The sequence below is a fragment of the Gavialis gangeticus genome, unplaced genomic scaffold (assembly GCF_001723915.1).
Source record: "Gavialis gangeticus isolate Ggan-Ray unplaced genomic scaffold, GavGan_comp1, whole genome shotgun sequence".
Lineage (NCBI taxonomy): Eukaryota > Metazoa > Chordata > Crocodylia > Gavialidae > Gavialis > Gavialis gangeticus.
Genome location: NW_017729024.1, coordinates 103389087 through 103407591, shown reverse-complemented (window position 1 = coordinate 103407591; position 18505 = coordinate 103389087). Strand labels below are relative to the sequence as shown.

Sequence of the window (18505 nt, the reverse complement as noted above, 5' to 3'; positions counted from 1 at the left end):
TCAGTGAAATGTTCAATATTAACATGGATTGTTGCAAAGTTTCAGAGATCAATGCACATAAAAATACTATACAGTCTGTGTGTGTGTTTGTGTGTGTGTACATATACACACGCGCACACACACAGGTAAATAAAGACTTTAAGGAAAAGAATGTTATTTTTACATAATAAATCTTAGAAGGCTATCCCATTGGAAATTAAAAGGAAAATATATTCCGTGCATACTTTTTGTATGGCTACTTTTTATATGGAGAAGGAGGACAAAAACAAATGTCAAAATGTCTTAATGCATTATGTCCCGAAAAAGGAATTTTCTTTTCTTTTCTTTTCTTCATAGTTTCATAGTTTCATAGATTTAGGGTCGGAAGGGACCTAGTAGATCTTCTAGCCCGACCCCCCGCCAGGGCGGGAGAACAACAAAAACCCCAGAACAAGAAACGGGACTCAAATGAGTCCAGCCAGGTAGGCATCCAGCCTCTTCTTAAAGACCCCCAGGGTAGGGGCCAGCACCACTTCCCTTGGAAGTTGGTTCCAGCTCCTAGCCGCCCTAACTGTGAAGTAGTTTTTGCGGATGTCCAATCTATACCTCCTTTCCATCAACTTGTGCCCATTACTCCTTGTCTTTTTTTTTACATCTGTAGTTTATTTATTTTGATGGAGATTGTGAGAGAGACCTTTTCAGTCCCCCTCTGGCAAAAATATAAGAAAATAAGATCCATTTGTCAAATAGGAATGATAATTCTGTCAGCCTAACTTTATGCCATACGTGTACAATGTCCTTGTGTATGTTTTATTCTGTCAAATGTGCTATTGGTCATCATGGACAAACAAAGATAAAACCAAGTACACTCTGTCATTCTCATTCTTCAAATACTTAAGTATATCACACTGTATTTTGCCTAACAGAACACATGGTTATCTTTTTTCAGGGCTTTCTTTCAATCCTGCAGAGGCAAGCTGTAATTTTGAGGAAGATCTGTGCAATTTTTATCAGGATCGCAAGGATGGCCCTGGCTGGAGCAGAGTGAAAGTAAAGCCTAATGTGTATAGGACAGGAGATCACACTACAGGATTTGGTAAATGAAAAGTCCTTTCAATTAGAAAGAGTCAAACTAGATAAGAAGATAAATTTACACTTCAGTCTGAGCCCGGTTATATATAATTGGTTCATAGACCTGCTTTGGGGACAAGGCCATAGGCGGTGGAAGTGGGGGCTAACAGGGCTTAGCCCTTCAAAATGCAGGGCAGCAGTAGGGCCACAATGCAGCCCAGCTATGGGATTCCAGTGGCTGCAGTAAGGGTGGGGAGGGGTGCGCATAAAGTGATGAGGGAGACAGTGGGGCTGGGCAGGGGCAGGGGCAGGCGCTGAACAGCTGGGGTGGGGTGTTGGACAGAGCTGTGAATGTCTTATCTGGGGGGTGCAGTTCCTGCAGTTCCTGCTGGTTTGTTCACCCCGGGAGGTATGGGGTGTGTGTGGATCTACATGGGGCAGGGTGGGCTGTCACTGTGGGCTGGGGCCGGGGCTGTGCCAGGCTCTTCCTGGCAGGGGGGAGGGGGGCTAGGCTAGGCTGGGCTGAGCTTGGGGTGGGTGGCAGCAGCCGAACTGGGAAGAGGCTACAGGGAGAGCGGCAGCCACCCTGAACTTTGCTGTAGCCAAGCCCCCATCCCTCCCTCCCAGTGCTGCTGCCTTCCGCCCTGAGCACAGCACATCCCAACCCCCCTGCCAGGAAGAGCCTGGCATTCCTCTGGCTCCAGCCCCTAGCGGTAGCCTGCCCCACCCCACGTGCAGATCTGCCAGGGTGCGTGCAGTGGCGGGAGCCACTCCCCCTCCCCATGCCAGGTACCCCCTAGATCAGCCACTCACAGCTCTGTCTCGTGCTCTGCCCTGGATGTGCAGGACCTATCTCAGCCCCACCCCATCCCCACTCCCTCTCTCAGTCCCATGGTGGGTGGCAGATTGAGGCCCCAGTGGTGAGGGAGGGAGTGGGGCACAGGCAGGAGCAGGGGCTGGGGTGAGTGGGACCCTGGCCAGGCTGGGTGGTGGAACAAGCAGAGGCCTGTAGGGCATGTGTCCCCTGCCCCCATGATCTATGTGCAAGGCAGAGGCGGCTGCTGCTGTGCTTTGGTCCCTGAAGCAGGTGTCCCACACCTCCTGCCCGCCTGGCAGTGAGATTCACGTGGGCATCTTGGGGCAGCAGGGCAGCTTGGGCCAGTGTGCAGCGGCAGCAGCCTTCACCCCGCACACAGATTGGGGGCATGTGCCTCCTGGACCTCTGCTTGTCCCACCACCCAGCCTGGCTGGGGCCCCACTCACTCCAGCCCTTGCTTCTGCCTGTGCCTTGCTCCCTCCCTCACCGCTGGGGCCTCGATATTCCCCCTCCTCCCCCATGGCCCTTTCCCCTCACCCTGCTCCTTCCTCCACAGACTTACCTGCTGGGGGGGGAGTGTGCTCAGACCCCCAAATATTTTTTTCTCCCTCCGCCTATGGGCAAGGCAGAGATATGCTGCCCCTCTGGGAACTGCTGGTCACATGGTACCATCCCAGTGGGTGTTGGAACAATGATTGTACCTGGCCTTGATACGTAACGGGGAATGTTCACTGTGGCCTTCCACAGTTGTGCATCCTTACAAAGGGCTAGGTTGTTCTGGACCCTTAGATGGAAACACAGGGCCAGATCATTAGCTGGTGTAAAGAATTTTGACTTTAGACACCAGTTGAAAAACGCTGATTTATACTGATTGAGCATATAGTTTTAGAGCATGTGATGAAGTTCCTTTAGGAATTTCTAATAATCAGCAGGTTTTTTTGTATTGCTTTTCATAAGGAGGGGCATTCGCCATGTGCATATCCATTCTTTCTGGGCACACTGGTGATAAAATGCATGTAATAGTGGTATTACCTCAGCCAAGGAAGCACCTCAGGATTTCTTGTATTTTTAAGGGCAAGCCTGCAACTGTAACACTGGGAATATCTGTAACACTGTTGTAATGCTGCTTACATATATTCTTCCATGTAGCGTTCATCACCATTCAGCCATATATGCCAGAGAGCCTTACCTTGTCTGTACATACTAGTCAGTGAGGACATGGCAGTGTGTAATGTGGTATGTATCTTAGCATCATTCCTTTGGGTCAGGCTGCTGGAGCTGTGAAATTGTGTCAGGTTGCCAATGGAGTCAGCAAGGTACTATAATAGAAAGTTGTTCAATATGTATTTGAAAAGTGGCAACCTCCAGTAAAGGCTGGAACTTGACCATGTAGTCTTAAATCTGTAATGGAAGAGAGCTGCCTTATAATTTTTCTTATTTCCTTTTAAGGAGAGTCTTACAAACAAGGTTTTTATATAGGGTGACCCCATGGGAGAATGGGGAGTCCTAAAAACGTAATAATTGGGTCTGTGCCACTCTGCCTCCCGACAGAACTGCACTTTGTACCCCTGTGCTTCTGGGATGCTCATTTTAATTCTCACCAGCTGACTGGGACCAGCCTCCAAAATCCAGGACTGTCCTGGCGAAACTGGGATGTATGGTGGTCACCCTAATTTTTATATAATCTACAAACCTGCCATTGAAAACTGAAATGACTAAAGCTCTTTTAATGAGTGAATGAGCATTATAAATTGCGTATCTGAAATACTTAATAATTGCACTGTTTTGCAGGTTATTACTTGTTGGCGAACACAAAATTTACATCTCAGCCTGGGTACATTGGACGTCTGTATGGCCCCTCTCTGCCAGAAAACTTGCAGTATTGTTTGCGTTTTTATTATGCCTTATATGGATTTTTCAAAATGAGTGGTACTCTGGCAGTTTATATCTTTGAGGAGAATCATGTAGTTCAAGAAAAAATCTGGTCTGTCTTGGAATCCCCAAGGGGAGTCTGGACTCAAGCTGAAATCACCTTCCAAAAGCCCATGCCTTGCAAGGTAATACCAACACTTATTGCATATGTGTTTGTTCAGAGCTGTAGATAGAGATATTTTATTCCTTTCCCTCTTGGGAGGACTTGAAGTTATGATGCAACCTTGACCCAAACCTGCACAGTAATGGCAGTTCTCAATGACCATTGGAGTCGGTGAGGTAGATGAGGACAATCATTTTGCATGCAGCTGGTCATCATAGCCTTTGGAAGACAGGGGTCTTCCTTAGCAGCTTGAGTCTATTTTCATTTATTATTTAAAATGAGGTAGTGCTTGAAGGAGTCAGGCAAGGATCAGGGTCCCATCAGACTAAACACAGTGCATGCCTGTAATTAAAAACAGTCCCACCGTAAGGATTTTACAATCTGAGTAAACCTGGTGTTCACTTTATTCCCATGGATCATAATTGTGGATTACAGTTAGAGCTGCTCTCAGTCTGGTGGACTGGCTTCTCCCAGGTTCCATGTTCATCTATTTTTTAAGTTTGCTTGGGGTTTGCAGTTTTCATCCTGAATTTTAGGGAAAGCTGTTTTTTTCCATGATCATAACATTAAAAATGCACAAAACAGTTTGCTTAAACTTTCTGTATAAAATAGTTCTTGGCACTGAAAACAAGCACTCTCTGAAAGTTTTTAAAGACTTACTAACATGTGAAAAAGAAGGGATGGAGTTATATTTGAAGACTCACTCTCAGCTGTTGAGTAGCCAGTACTAGCAAAGATCTGCTGTAATTACATAATGAATTCTAATGAATTATGTGTGTGATATGATTCATTGCAGTTTGTATGCATTGTGATGCAACAAAGAAAATGTGTAAAGCAGTAAAACAATTAAAATTATGTTTAGGTCTAGCAACTGAGAGAGAGATTAATCTCTCTTGTAAAAAACTTCCCAGGAAAACTGCTGAAATTATATTCCTGGTCAGTATAGGTTATGATAATTTACTCAGAAAAACAAGATTATAGCTGCTCCCATTTAAAAAAAAAAGTTAAATTGCTTTTGCAGATAAATCTGTCAGCTTGCTCCTCATGGAAGATCTTTTGGTGGAAAAGGACTTCTTTTCCATTGAAATGTGTCTCTAGTAATTGGTTCACAGTTCAAATCTGTCTTTGCAAGGGAAAAGGCTAGAGGCATACTGACTTTTAAATGAAACCTTAGGTCTCCAGGAGTTCTTTGATGCTCTATACTCAGCACATTACAGCAGGTGTGTTCCATAGCAGCATTGAGTATTAAACTATTCAGAAGTTAATAACTTTAGAAACTAGACTTTGATGCTGGGCATAGGTCTTAGCAAGGATCATCTAATAAAATTAAGTGTTTTTTCTCTTGCTTTTTTCTGTGGGGCTTTTCTCCCACCACAAAGTAACAAAGCTACCTCATGACCCCGGGGAACACCTACTTGCAGATTGTCATAATTCAGGTGCCCCATATCAAATTAACTTCAAATTTCATGGAAAAGTTCTGCCTAACCTACATTTAGTTTACTTATGTAAATATATTTTTTTTATGACCAAAAGGTGAAGTTGGGTTTATAACTTCAGTTGTAATCTTAACTATGCAATGGCTGCCATTGCTACATAATAAACTTACCACAAAAATGGAATGTCTTCACCTTAATTATGTAAGATATTGACTGCTTTACTGTTTTCTTGATGGCTATATATTGTATACATTAAAGAAATACAAATTGTTGATTAGCCATATAGTATGCTGCAAATGGTATCTGCAGTGCCCTGGCAGCAGCATATGTGCATACAAAAATATGTATGTACAAAAATATGTACACAATTATAGTTGAAAAAATTAGCACCCAGAAGTTTACATAAAACATAAGAACTACTATACAGGGTGAAACAAAAGGTTTCACACCTAGCCCAGGATCCTGTCTCTGGCAATGGCAAGTAGTGGCAGTTAGGATGCAAACTACTAATCACACTCAAACGTTTGGGCATTTGGAGCACAGCAAGGGGCAAGGATATCAGTTCACTCATGTTTTGTGTTGCCGTAAAAAAATTTCTGGTGCAAGAACAACATCTGTTTGCAGCAATAGAAATTTTGCCTCTAAGGTTCACAACTATTTGCAGACAGCAGGGCATTGTGTGAGCTTAGCCATCTTGGATCCCACTACAGACTGTGGAGAGCCTTTAGTGGACAAAGACTTCTCCATTTTTCCCTTTTTGGTTCCATATCCTAGTCAAGCCTAGTCCCAACCTAATCTCTGACTTGAAGTCCCATTCTCTTTTCCAAACTAGCTTTAGCCTGTTCTTGGGCTCCAGACCCAGTTTCTCTGCAAGCCTTCCATCATGGTTTCCACAACACCCAGGGTTACTTATCCCATCTCTTCTATGATTCCATAATTCTCCCCTCCCATGGATAGATCTGGCTCTTGTCCTCTCTTTTTGAATCCAGCATCTTCCTTCTCTACATTGCCTGGGCCCAACAGATCTGGGGGTTCATAGAGAGCAGAGAGAAAGAATGTCCCTGGTTATAGTTTGCAGCAGCTGGACCCATTAAACCTTGCAGCGGCTTAATGCTGCATTTTCTGAGAAAATCCCAGTAAGTACATGGCTGGACCAGGTCCAGTACTGATGTAATCACCTGACAAGTTAGCTGTTAGAATCTAAGAAGTTTTTCTACAAGGTACAGTTTTTCTTTTTGGCTTACGATGTGGCAAAATTGGAGTAGTAGGGCAGAAAATGGCTACTTAAGCCAGAAAATGATAGTTCCAAAATGTTTCTTTACACATTTACTTGTTTTTCCCCTCACTGTAAAAAAGGAGGTATACTTCAAACATTGCTCCCAAGATTTCTAAAGGTACATTTTGAGATTTTGTGATCAAAATGGTACTTACCTGTTGAAAGCGACACATTTTAATACCAGACCAATAAAAGGACCCGACTTCTGAGAATCATGACTTGTATAATGTTTTAAAGGTTCTTTTTTGAATGAGCTAACGAGAGTCTGGAGCAGACTGTTGGCTTCTGTTCTGTGAGCAGGAAGCTTGAAGCTGGCCAACAGGCATTAATGAGGCACTTTGAAAATACTATGTGAAAAGGTTAGGTGGACATGATTCAGCCAAGCAAGTCATAAATTCTCAAATATGTACTGCAAATAAAATGCCAAACATACATTATATAATGTTAACGGTTGGAGTTGGAGAAGGCAGGAGATTCAATATCATGATTGCCTATTCTGTCATTAGCTCACTCAACCTTCAAGGTGTTGTAAGCACATATGGACCTGTACCCAGAGAGCACTGTTTGTACTCTGTAATGTTGAGGGACTAACATCAGGCTAAAGAGGCTAATGGGTATATCCTGGCATATATTATTATAAATGTGACCCTTCATCTGTTACAGTTTTGCTGAACACACATTTTAATGGTAGCATAAACACTAATATGTGATTGTATTGATTTTTGGAACACAATTACTTATTAATTATTTAATAATTTATTTGGAACACAAGCTCAAACACACGACGAATCTCAAATTTAATGTATAATAGAGGGAACATCTGTGTGTATGCATAACCATGGGAAAATAGCTTTTATTTATACACACACAGCCTAAACTCCGGATTCCTAAATTAAACTGAGGGTTTTGAATCCACATTGGCTTTCTCATTTCAATTCTGCCCAATAAAGTATTATTGCAAGAACTGATTCATCATTCCAAATGTCTGCATAGCTTCCGAAACCTGTTATTTAATGTTATCTATTAATTTATGAAAGTTTTCATAACAATACTCTCTGTAATGTCTGTGTATCTCCCAGGGAGGTAAAACCAAATAATCAAAAACTAGTTGAAACTACTACTTTCAAGGTAGTTCAGGCAATTTTGGGGTTTGGTTTTTTTGAGTTTTCATTTTGTTCTTGTTTCTCTCTACCCTACTACTCTATTTTTTGTTGTCTGTTTCTCTCCTTTCTTGTCTTCACCTCTTTTTGTTCCATCCCCTTCTCTGTCCTTCATAGCTCTTTTAGTTGTAGTTATGAGGGAGAAATCAAAGGAGTATTGTATTTCTTTGTGAAGGCATTGAATTTTTTGGTCTTTCTAATTTCCATTAGTAGAATAAGAACATAGCTTCAGCAGAGAGCTTTAAGACGGAGAGAAAGAAATGCCCTTTTAGGTACTTTGGGCCAGTTCCACAGACATTTTGAAGACTGAAACTGATACTTAGAACATAACCTGGAAAGCTACTAAGTCAGTGTACACATAGCAAAAAGCTGATGCTCACATGGGGTGTCCTTATACATGCTCCAGGGTGGCGGCGGGGAAAGGGGGTGCTTTAATTAGAGCGGCTTTTGGGAGCCAAGGTCTAGTCACTATCCTATAAAGGATGTCTCTCCAGGCAGTTTCACATGATAAAGGGAATAGCGTCTAACTAGCAACCCTATATCTAATAAAGACGGATGTCATAAGGTTCCAAGCTCATGGTGTCCCTGAGCTAGAAGGATAGTGGCTCTGTCATAGAAACTTGAGGGTATGCAGTTTATTTTCTGTTATACACAAGAACTCCCCAAAACAACGGAAAAGAACCCAAAAAGAATAGCTATTGAAATTACCATTCCGATAATTTCTTCTTAAATTTTCAAATATCAAGGAAAATCTCAAAATGTAATGCCTGATTGTCTGTGACATTTTGGTATATGAATATGAAAAGACTGTATTACATAAAACAGTTAAGAAAATCATCATTTAAGAAAACTTGGAAAACAGAGCATAAATTCTATACAGTTGTCATAGGAGCAGGTGAGATGTGTTGCATTGAACATTATACCCTAATTGTGCCTTTCTTGTTGTTCTTCCCTGTTAAACTGACTTGTCCTTGTTTGCTCTGTTTTCTTCTCTGCATTTAGTTTTACAAGATGCTTTGTTTGTGTATGACCAGGACTTGTGATATTACCATGTAAGTGATGTGGGCAGACACATCTGAAAAGACACTTATCTACAATAGCAAAACTTCTCCCCGTTGCCAAAACAATCAGAAACCCAAACAGTTTTATTAAAGAGGGAATAGACTTGTAATATTAGGGCACTAGAAATGTAGCAGGGCTCTGGGGGACTGTTAAACGTATCACTGGCCTATTTACTTTTCTGTACAGACAGCACTCTCTGCTAGACAGTGCAATCCATTGAATATAGATGTGGCAGTAACAGCCTGTGGCTTGGCTTTAGCTTGTTCTCTGAGTTTCCGGTTTCCTTTTCATTCCTCATTTCTGCAATCTATTTGCCCTTGGACAGGAGGACATTTCAGAAATACTTCTCCAACTGATACTAGGCCTATCTAATTCAATATGCAGAAGCTTTTCAGATCCTTTTATTTTGCTCACTACAACTTCCACTACTTGCACAGTCAATTTAGCTGAATATTCTGCAATGTGAGAAAGTTGTACATTTTAACCTATGTCGTGCAGTTTAACATATGCGGTTATTTTAAATCAGAGCAGAATTCTGCTCTCGACCTGCATATCTGCAGCTGACTTGCTGTTGTGGTTCAGTGGTAAAAACCTCGTCTGCCATGTGGTATGATTCCCAGAGGTGTGCATACCTGCAGGCCTTAGGCACCGAACACCTGGACTCAGTCAGGCTTTTGGATTCTGTCTTTATGTTCTAAAGGAGGAACAGAAGGTCTTGGCAGCCTCCACTCCTTTATACTCCTGCCTAGGCATATGTGTCGAAGGTCTGGGTGATCTCTCATGCATATACCATGATCCGAAAGGACTGACGGTTGCCTACTACTACTATTTTAAATCAATATAGTTAAAATGATGCAGAGGCTGCATGGGCATTCTTATTTTGGGTTGAGTCACTTATTTTATTGAAGTTTGCTTAGTATATTTCAGTTAATTTAGTGAAGTCAGTTTCTATTGATTTAAGCAGTCAGAGCAAGCCTGATTTAAGCTGGAATTAAACAGTTTTTTGCACCAGTTGAATTTAACTAAATTTAAAATAATTTTGTGTTAAAATGTATTTTTTTTTGTCTAGCTGAGCACAGAAATAGCCAGTGTAATTCTCCACTTGCTCTATTAATTAAATGTATTTATTTTATTGGAATGAAGCTAGCATAAACCAGTAACTAAGTGAAGAATCAGGCCTAGTATTTTATTTTATGAAAAAGTTATGAACTAAACTAGCTGCATGAAAACAGCTTACCTTCCTTTCATCAGATTCAGCTAGTGCCTTCCTTTTCCTTCTGGCTGGGGGCCTAGTTATCAAACTGAAACAAACCTTTCCCTTCTGGGGTAAATAGGAAGGAAAAAACAGATCTTTGGCTTGAATCAAGGTCTGGGCATACCTTCTCCCCATTTTTTAGGGTTTTGTTTCTCTTCATGTGCGGTTCCTTTCTCCAGGTCCTCTTCCACCTTATTTTGCAAATTTCTAATCCAATCTTTCTCTTATCCTCCTTGGTAGAGGGACCCAGAGCAGGGTACCATTTCCTGCTCTCCTCCAGAAGAAGATAGACTGCAATACACAAAAATTCCATCCTCAGTTTTCCTGGTATATATGCAGAAAAGATAGAGAAAAGGATTGTGAGCAAGTTCTCCCTAATTCAATATAATTTCTGAGTTAAAATCTAATTCTGAATAATGACAGAGTGAAAAACACTACTACTGTGCTAGCTACGTTGGGTTCAGCATTACAAACTGCTTGAGTCCTTGCGATTTCTATTTAATAAGAATATGGTGCCTTCTATTGTGCCAATTACTGACAGCCTGGAGGATGAATTACAAGGATCTACCATTGATCTTTTTTGATGTTGTAGATCAAGGAAATTGGTTAAACACTGGGACATAAATCAAATAAGCTTCCAGATATTGATGCAAAAGTTTGGAAACAGATGCTAGACAAATGCCCTGGGCATTTCCCATTGCTGGGGGAAAAAAACACAGAGGCAAAGCAGGAAAGCACTTTTTTAGCTTCAGTAATTCTGGCAATGACTGGCTGCATCTAGTAATGTTTTCCAATTTCCCCTCCAGGACATCATGCAAACCCATGAAAGTTTGTTTTTCTAGTTTTAAGCAATTAAGATATTGTTCATTTGTCATGTTAAATAAAGCAAGCCTGAGCTGAACACAAACTTCTTTTTTCCCCATTCCTCATTCAATACGTGTGATAGCTCAGCAGGGATGTCTTATGGAAAAATTAACCTGGGAAATATTGTAACTCTAAATTGACGTAAATGTAAGTAAATGAATGAATGAATGCAAATGTCAAAAAATGCAAATGTCAAATGCTGTCATCTCTGCCCAGTGTACAGAAAGGATAGACTATTTTTGTGACTGTAAAAATATTCTCAATCTTAAGGTAAGGAACAGCCTCAAATTGCATCAAGGGAAGCTTACAGTCAATATTACAAAGAGCTTTTTCACAGAAAGAGTGGTTAAGCATTGGGGAGGGACATAGAAACAGCATATAAGCCTCTGTCTGCAGCTTTTCTGTCCCTTTTGTGAGCTGTTTCTGCTTGAGCACTGGGAAGGCCCCTTGTTACAGGCTACCATCCCTGCTGTTTTCATCTCACTGTGCCTTAACACACACGCACACGCACACGCGCGCACACACACACACACACACACACACACACACAGAGAGAGAGAGAGAGAGAGAGAGAGAGAGAGAGAGAGAGAGAGAGAGAGAGAGAGAGTTTTGCTTGTCAGCACCTTGATGTACAGTTTTCCAGAAACCCCTACACCTATCTCCTTGAAACCTGGCAGGCCTCATGCACTCAGAAGGGCCTACTATCCCTATTGTTTTAATCCAAATCTGCCAAAACTTGACAAAGTTATAGGTATTTCAGTGATTCCCCTGTGGCTGAATCACTGAATGTTGCTGAATCTTCCCAAGCCGATTAGGTCGAATTGATTCGGGACAGTGATCCAAATCTCCGAATTGAATTGCTGTCCTCTGAATCAGCCAAATACGAATCGAATACTTCCCTATTCGCACAGGCATACTGGAAACCATGCAGGGATATCATCTACAGTCCTCAAGTATGTGTTTGTAACAGTTTACAAAATAAATAGTCTGTAGTATTGGGACTGGTGGTTTCAATGTACAATACTTTTGAACAGTGAAAATTGCCTAGTGCAAGCAGCATAATTCATATAGTCTCTAAAGGTTTAAATGTAGTTATCCATTTATTCATAATTCATTCTCATTAAATAAGTAATACATAGTGAAGCAACATGGCATAACCTTGTTTAAGGAGGCATGACGGATCCTGTTAAAGACAATGAAAAATTATTTAAAAATTCTACATGGTTTTTATACAATAGCAACATTTCACTAAGAGCCAAAAATTATAAGTCACCGCTGAACCTCAAATATGTAGATGAAGGATTTGCAGCCTGCACTTGAGTGTGAGTCAGCCACAAGAGAAATTTATCCTGGCTCCAGCCAGTACCTTATATCTTGTCAGAAAGAAATAGCTTTGGAAAGCTTCCCAAACATGATGGCAGCAAATTCCTTTTGTTAAGGTTGGACACACAATTTGTATTATTCACCTTACCACTTCCCAGTAACAAGTTTTAGTTAATAAACCTTTTCAGTTAATTCAAACTGCACCAACCTTGGACCAAGGGCAGTAAACTCTCCCTCACGGTTTAAGTGATTCTTCTACATTCTGTGTCCCGTGTATTGGTTGCAGATTTCATAGTTGAATACCTTATCTCCTATGACAGAATTCATTTTTGGCTAAATAAGATGTTTTGGACCCTGTTCTTACATTTCTCAGCACCCGGATGGACACTGTATGGCTTATGATTAGCTTTTCCAGCCTTGTGGTATTCAGTATTACGGCTTCATGTAATCTGTATTCAGCAATTTCATCTCTGTAGTCCCCAAGCTAGAGTATGCCTGGGTCTTTTCGGGGGATTGTCCCTCCAGAATTAGTCTCTCATGCTTGTTTTCACTATTGTACAGTTAGGGGTAAATTCTGAGAGAATTAGCAAGGTTGAGACGTATTATGCTTCTTGTTTGAGCCAGTTGATTTTGTTTTGCAAAAGGATAATATAGAGTCAAACCCTTGATGGTAACTGTATGAGATAAATTATTTTCTATAAAATAAAAGATAGTAATTTACTATGAATGAATATGAAGTTTTAAGTGACACTGAAGCTCTGAGAAAATTATAAAAACTTCCTTTATACTTAAAATTTTTAAATTGCTAATGTGCAAAGAAAAGACTATAATTGTGGACTACATATGGTGCTAGCTTTTATTGAAAAAACAATTCTGAGTTGCGGTCTTCATATACTACAGGTTGTGTTTGTGAGCTGGTGCAAAAGCTTTTGGGACTGTGGGCTTGTGGCTCTGGATGATATATTGGTGAGCCTGGGAAGCTGCCAAGCTGCTGGTAAGATGATGTGCATTTGACATTCCTAATACATTTTGTTCTGCTCCAGCTACTGTCCAATCTCATCTTGTGATACAAAAGTCCTCCTTGTATGGCCATTGGCTTAATCAAACTGATACTTTTCATTTCATAACTAGCTGCAGTACTCTTACTTTTTCCAACCCAAAACTTCTGTTTTTGCTGCTTTGTAGTGAGGGACAAATTTTATTCTCAAAGACTCTGGAGTGAATCCTGATTAACTCTTTTGACTCCAGTGGGAGTTTATTCCAAAGCTAAAACTTGAGTAGACATTCTTAAAATGTCTTTTGCAATAAAAATCAGAATCAAGCTTTTTACTGGCATGATATTTGGCATGATTTCTCTTTATTCCTAAGCTATTTTGACTGGGAATGAGGAGAATGTGGTTATTAGTTTAGATGGGCTAGAAGCAGAGCATGCCCTACTTCTACTTCTCTCTATTGCGTGGTGAGTAAAAGTGGGGAAAAGGAGCTTGGAGGAGGATAATGCTAAAATTCAAGCTACACATTATTCTGTAGATATACATATTTTTATATTGTATGTCAGTTGGGGACTGTCCGTTCTTGGAGGACTTATGCCAACCTCTGGTATTGTCTCCTGAGTAAAATTCCACAATTCATCCATTTATTGATCCTTGGACACCATCCATGACTGCTGGGATAAGATTTTGTAAGGGTTTCCTTTTGGAAACATGTGACAGCAGTTGATCACTTAGCTCATGCATTGGGACTCATAGCTGATTCCAGCACAAAGGTGGACAATATTAAGGGCCAGAGAGCGTGGAGAATCTAGTGGGATAGTGCAAGGTGAAATATTCAGGAACAAATCACTGATATAGAATGCTTGAAAGGCGTTTCTTTTTTTACTTGCCTGAAAGGTTCTCAATTCTGGGTTCCTTTGGCATCCTCTACATCCTTCTGCATGCTCTGTTCCTTCATTATCAATTAATGTTGTTTCAAAGTATTTTAGAGGTGTGAGCTCTGACTATGGCTGTATGTGATATTACCAGTTGGTGCAAAGGAAAGACAGAACCCTGAATAGACCCTGATCCGAAGGCAGGATCTGCTAATGCAGATCCCTGTGTGCATCGTGTCCTATTACGTTTGCTTGGGACACCATGCTGGTAGATAGACATATACTAGCAGAGGTCTATGCAGGATAAGGTCTACAGCAAGTAGACTGCCTATTAGCTAAACAGCTAAGTTATTGAAAAGGACATTCATATATTACTTTTAACTGAGAATATTTTAAATAATAAAGCTCCCCAAATATGAAATTCAGATCCACACTAGGATCCAGCGTTATAAAGGAGTGGGGTTTGTATCTGTTGTATCTGGGGTTTGTATCTGGAACCATCTGGTGTACATTGTGTACACCATATGTAACTACAATATATCAAGATAGGTAGATATAAAATTGGTGGATAGGCAAAATAAAGTATGTAAATTATCTATCCACATAGCTAAGAACATGGATTCGTAACTCTCTGTTCTTTCATTGCAGAGACACTGCCAGCTTATCCTGGTGAATGTACTTTTGAAAAAGGTGAATGTGCATTCACCCAGGAGAGGAGAAACCGAAGCGGTTGGCATAGGAGGAGGGGTCAAACTCCCACTTCTTACACTGGACCCAAAGGAGACCACACTACTGGGGTAGGTGAGTGAATTAAACTTCATGTTGAATTTTTGGGCAGAGAGCAACAGTTTTGTGATGTCTTACAGCAAAGAAAAATGTTTTACTGACTGTAACAGAGTGGCAACCAGCCCTATTGAGCAGCTGCAGCTGTGGGGAGACTGGTGTTAAGGGTGTGGCCCACTGGGAGTTAAAAACCCTAGAGAAAAAAGCAGCAGGGGAGCAAACGATGAAGGAATACTTGTGAGTCAAAGGCAAGCTGCGGCCTAAATAGCTAGCTGTACAGAGGGGCCAGACTGCTGTGCTGGGGGCAGAGCTACAGGAGTCCCTTCTCAGGGTCTGTTACAGGACAATGGGGTTTTCCTTGCTTGTTTTGTTTGTTTAAAAACCCTGTTTTATTGTGTGGACTGGCTGAGGAGCTCCTCGGAGAGCAAAGCCTGCCTGAAGAAGCTTGTAGGTGAGGCAGCCTGCTTATGCTTATGCAGAATTACTGTTGAATAATACAGATACCTAAGAAAATGAGCAAGCAAAAACCCTGCACAGTCTTGTAAGGCACTGGTGCCTCGGACAGAAGTTCCATAAACTGGTTTGACCTAAATCAGTTAAATCTGATACTACATCCAACCTGGTTTATCTTAGAACAGTTTCAGCTATTTTGAAAGCAGTTTAAGTGCACTGAGCTTCTGTTGTCTTACAGATTTGAACCAGTTTCTGATCACTTAAGTTGGTTTATGTATAACTTCTGTCCCTAACCCTATAAACTAGGCTTTAGAATGTGATGTTTAATGTTTGCATCATCTGCCTGGACATGGTTCTGAACTGGTAGACAAAATTTACACAAAAGGAGATTAGTGAGTACATCTGGATAATTACAGTTGCTTGCAAACAAATCCATTGTTTCCCATAAAGGAAATGTCATATTGCTGCTGTGGCTCTGGCCCTGTTCCCAACCCAGACCCAGAGCCACAGCTGTTGCTGGTGGCTTGAGGTAGCTTGCACAGTAGGGAAAGGGAGCATGAGATGGGAGGAGCATGGTGGGGAGCATAGGGGATATTGTGTGCAGCCTGGGGGGAGTGTGTGAGAAACTGTGCAATGGTGGAGGAGCTGCTTCTGGTCCAGTTTTGGCCCTGACTTGGGCCCAGGGCCTGGGCCAGCCTGGAACTGTTCCTGCTGCCTAGATGGGGCTGAAACCACTTTGTGCTCCATGCCCTTATCCAGAACTGGTGCCAGAGCAGCTGTATAGGGTAAGTGGGTGGGTGGCAGGTGGCTTGGGGGTCAGGCAGTGGGGCAAATGGCAAGAGACGGGCAGCAGGTGGGGCAAATGCCTAAGGGGACAGGCACTGGGGGTGGGGGGTAAGTACTGAGAGTGGGATGGAGGCACCAGGGAGGCAAGGGGTGGGGGAGTAAGGGGTCAGGCTGCTTGCCCCTCTGTTGCTGTTTCCCCTGCCATAGCAGTGCAGGGGTGGATGAATTTAAGAAAAACCTTCAATAATTAGAATTAATAATGGAAAATTCTCCATGTATGGAATCTAATTATTGGAGGTTTGCCTTAAATTCAAGGTTATCTTGAATTTGGCTAAAACTGGTAATTACTGTTTAATCCCATTTCGAAACTTTAAGTACATTAAAATGAAATTTTTTCACAGTATATTGAGAACAGAAAACACTGGTATGCCAGAGATAAATTTATGTGATCTGCCATGTGGTTGGGTATTTATTACAGTATAAAGCAGTATCAACTTCTTCTTCAGTCTGGGGATATGGGCCATCACTTGTTAGGTTGCTCCTTTATTCTGAATGCTAAGGGACTAAACAGCACCTTTGCCCATTCTTGCATACAAAGCCAAGTCTAGGAGAGCAATCATTTCTCCTTTTTAGATGAGTCAATAGAGCTGCTAACAATCATGGGATAAACATAGTCTTTCTGTTCGCGTTTGAAACCTGTGTGTTTATCACTCTAGCTGTGCTTCCATAAATTCCATTAACAGTAGCTGTGCCTGCACATAGAGGGGTTACCATTTTGATTTGTATCTTTTCTGTTCAACTTGAAGCCCTGTGTGACTGAAGATTTCACAGAAACAAAAGATTAATTGTCAAATGAATAACTATATTTAAATTCTTAAATTTCTCAAAATAAGACTTTATAATGTAGAGGTTGCTGCTGGTTTCCTTTATCACATCACTCATGAGACTGAAAAAATCCAATGAAAGACTCTGTTTCCTGTTATCTTTCTTTTAATAATTTGGAATTTGTGTGAAAGAGTTGGTTGCCATAGAAGACAGATGTGTTCAAATCACAAGTGACAAAACATTTCACAGCTTTGTTAGCCACCATTCATAATAGAGACAGATCTGTTTCTGAATAGGAAGGGAGTCTGAATGACCTGTCTACTGTCAAAAGTGGTTCTTCAGAAAAGCTGTTAGGACATTTTAGTAGAGCAATATGTGGAAGTGCACACTCTCCCTCACTGTGCTAGACATTTTCTACAGGGAAGAAGAACTGGACTTTTTGGTATGTTAAATTACACATACACGCATAGTGTCTAGTTACCATAATGCATGCTCACATATCTAGAAATGCAATTACTAGAGAGAAAATGGCATTTTCAAACTATAAAAAATAGGTATTTATTTTCATTTTTCCTGACACTGTTAAATTTATTTTTCTTTTGCCAGCATGCCTTAGATAAATGGAGAAGGGAGGATTTTAAGGCTGTAAAGAGCATAACTTTACTAAACAGCTATTGTTACCTCAGTTACTTTACCACCAGGTGACAATCTGGTCTACAGTGTGATTGCAAGCTATAAAACCAAAAGGCCAAATTCAGAACTTGTATGTGCATACTAATATCACACAATTTTAATGATAGATGCATGCAGGGAAAGGGATAATTTGACCATAAATGTCAAGTCTTGGCCCTAACTTGTGGAGAGGAAGAATCACAAAAGTTCATTTTCTGTCTATGTGCTGTTCAGCTGTAGCCTTACAGGTCCCAAAGATGTAGCTCCATAGGATTTATCCCATGTAAAGACCAGCTGTTGCCTCTGCGAGTTTTCCATTGAGAAGAAAGAGGCAGAATATTGGGAGGACACTGAGTCCACTTTCATGGACTCCTTAGTACAAAGCAGATAGAGGAGACTGGGGTCAGTGGGTGTGTCTACATGAGATGCTTTACTGTGCAGTAGTGTAATTTACTACACAGTAAGTGTGTGCATCTACACATGCACATACTTGCTGCACAGTAAACCTCATAATTGTGAGTAACTTTGTTTCCTGCAAATGCAAGTAGCAAATTTACTTGTGCCTACTTACTGCACAGTAGTGCTGGTGTAGATGCCTGATCGGGAGCAAATCTGTTGCAGGTCAGCCAGCTAGCAGGGGGTGCAAGATTGCTCCCTGCCTCGGGGAGCTGCCTGCTGCCGGGGCGGGCTCCACCACTGAAGCCCAGGAGGGGACTATGTCCCCTTGCCCCAGCAGCAGGAAGCTCCAAGCCCCTCACTCGGGGAGCAGGGGCTAGAAGTTCCTTATCTTCCAGCCCCCATTTTGCCATTGTGATTTGAGGGGGGTGGGGTGGGGTAGGTT

At 41.5% G+C, this 18505-nt stretch overlaps 1 protein-coding gene across 3 annotated transcripts in view; it reads left to right on the top strand.

The window, feature by feature from the left end:
- MAMDC2 (MAM domain containing 2) overlaps positions 1-18505 on the top strand; it is a 157844-nt gene that overhangs the window by 115836 nt on the left and 23503 nt on the right. For 2 of the 3 annotated variants that reach the window (XM_019517471.1, XM_019517472.1), the window contains 4 exons: positions 929-1075; positions 3659-3924; positions 13179-13272; positions 14794-14946. In XM_019517471.1, coding sequence (XP_019373016.1) covers positions 929-1075; positions 3659-3924; positions 13179-13272; positions 14794-14946 — 660 coding nt within the window. The remainder of the gene's footprint in view (positions 1-928; positions 1076-3658; positions 3925-13178; positions 13273-14793; positions 14947-18505) is intronic. The other variant, XM_019517473.1, reaches the window with a different exon arrangement.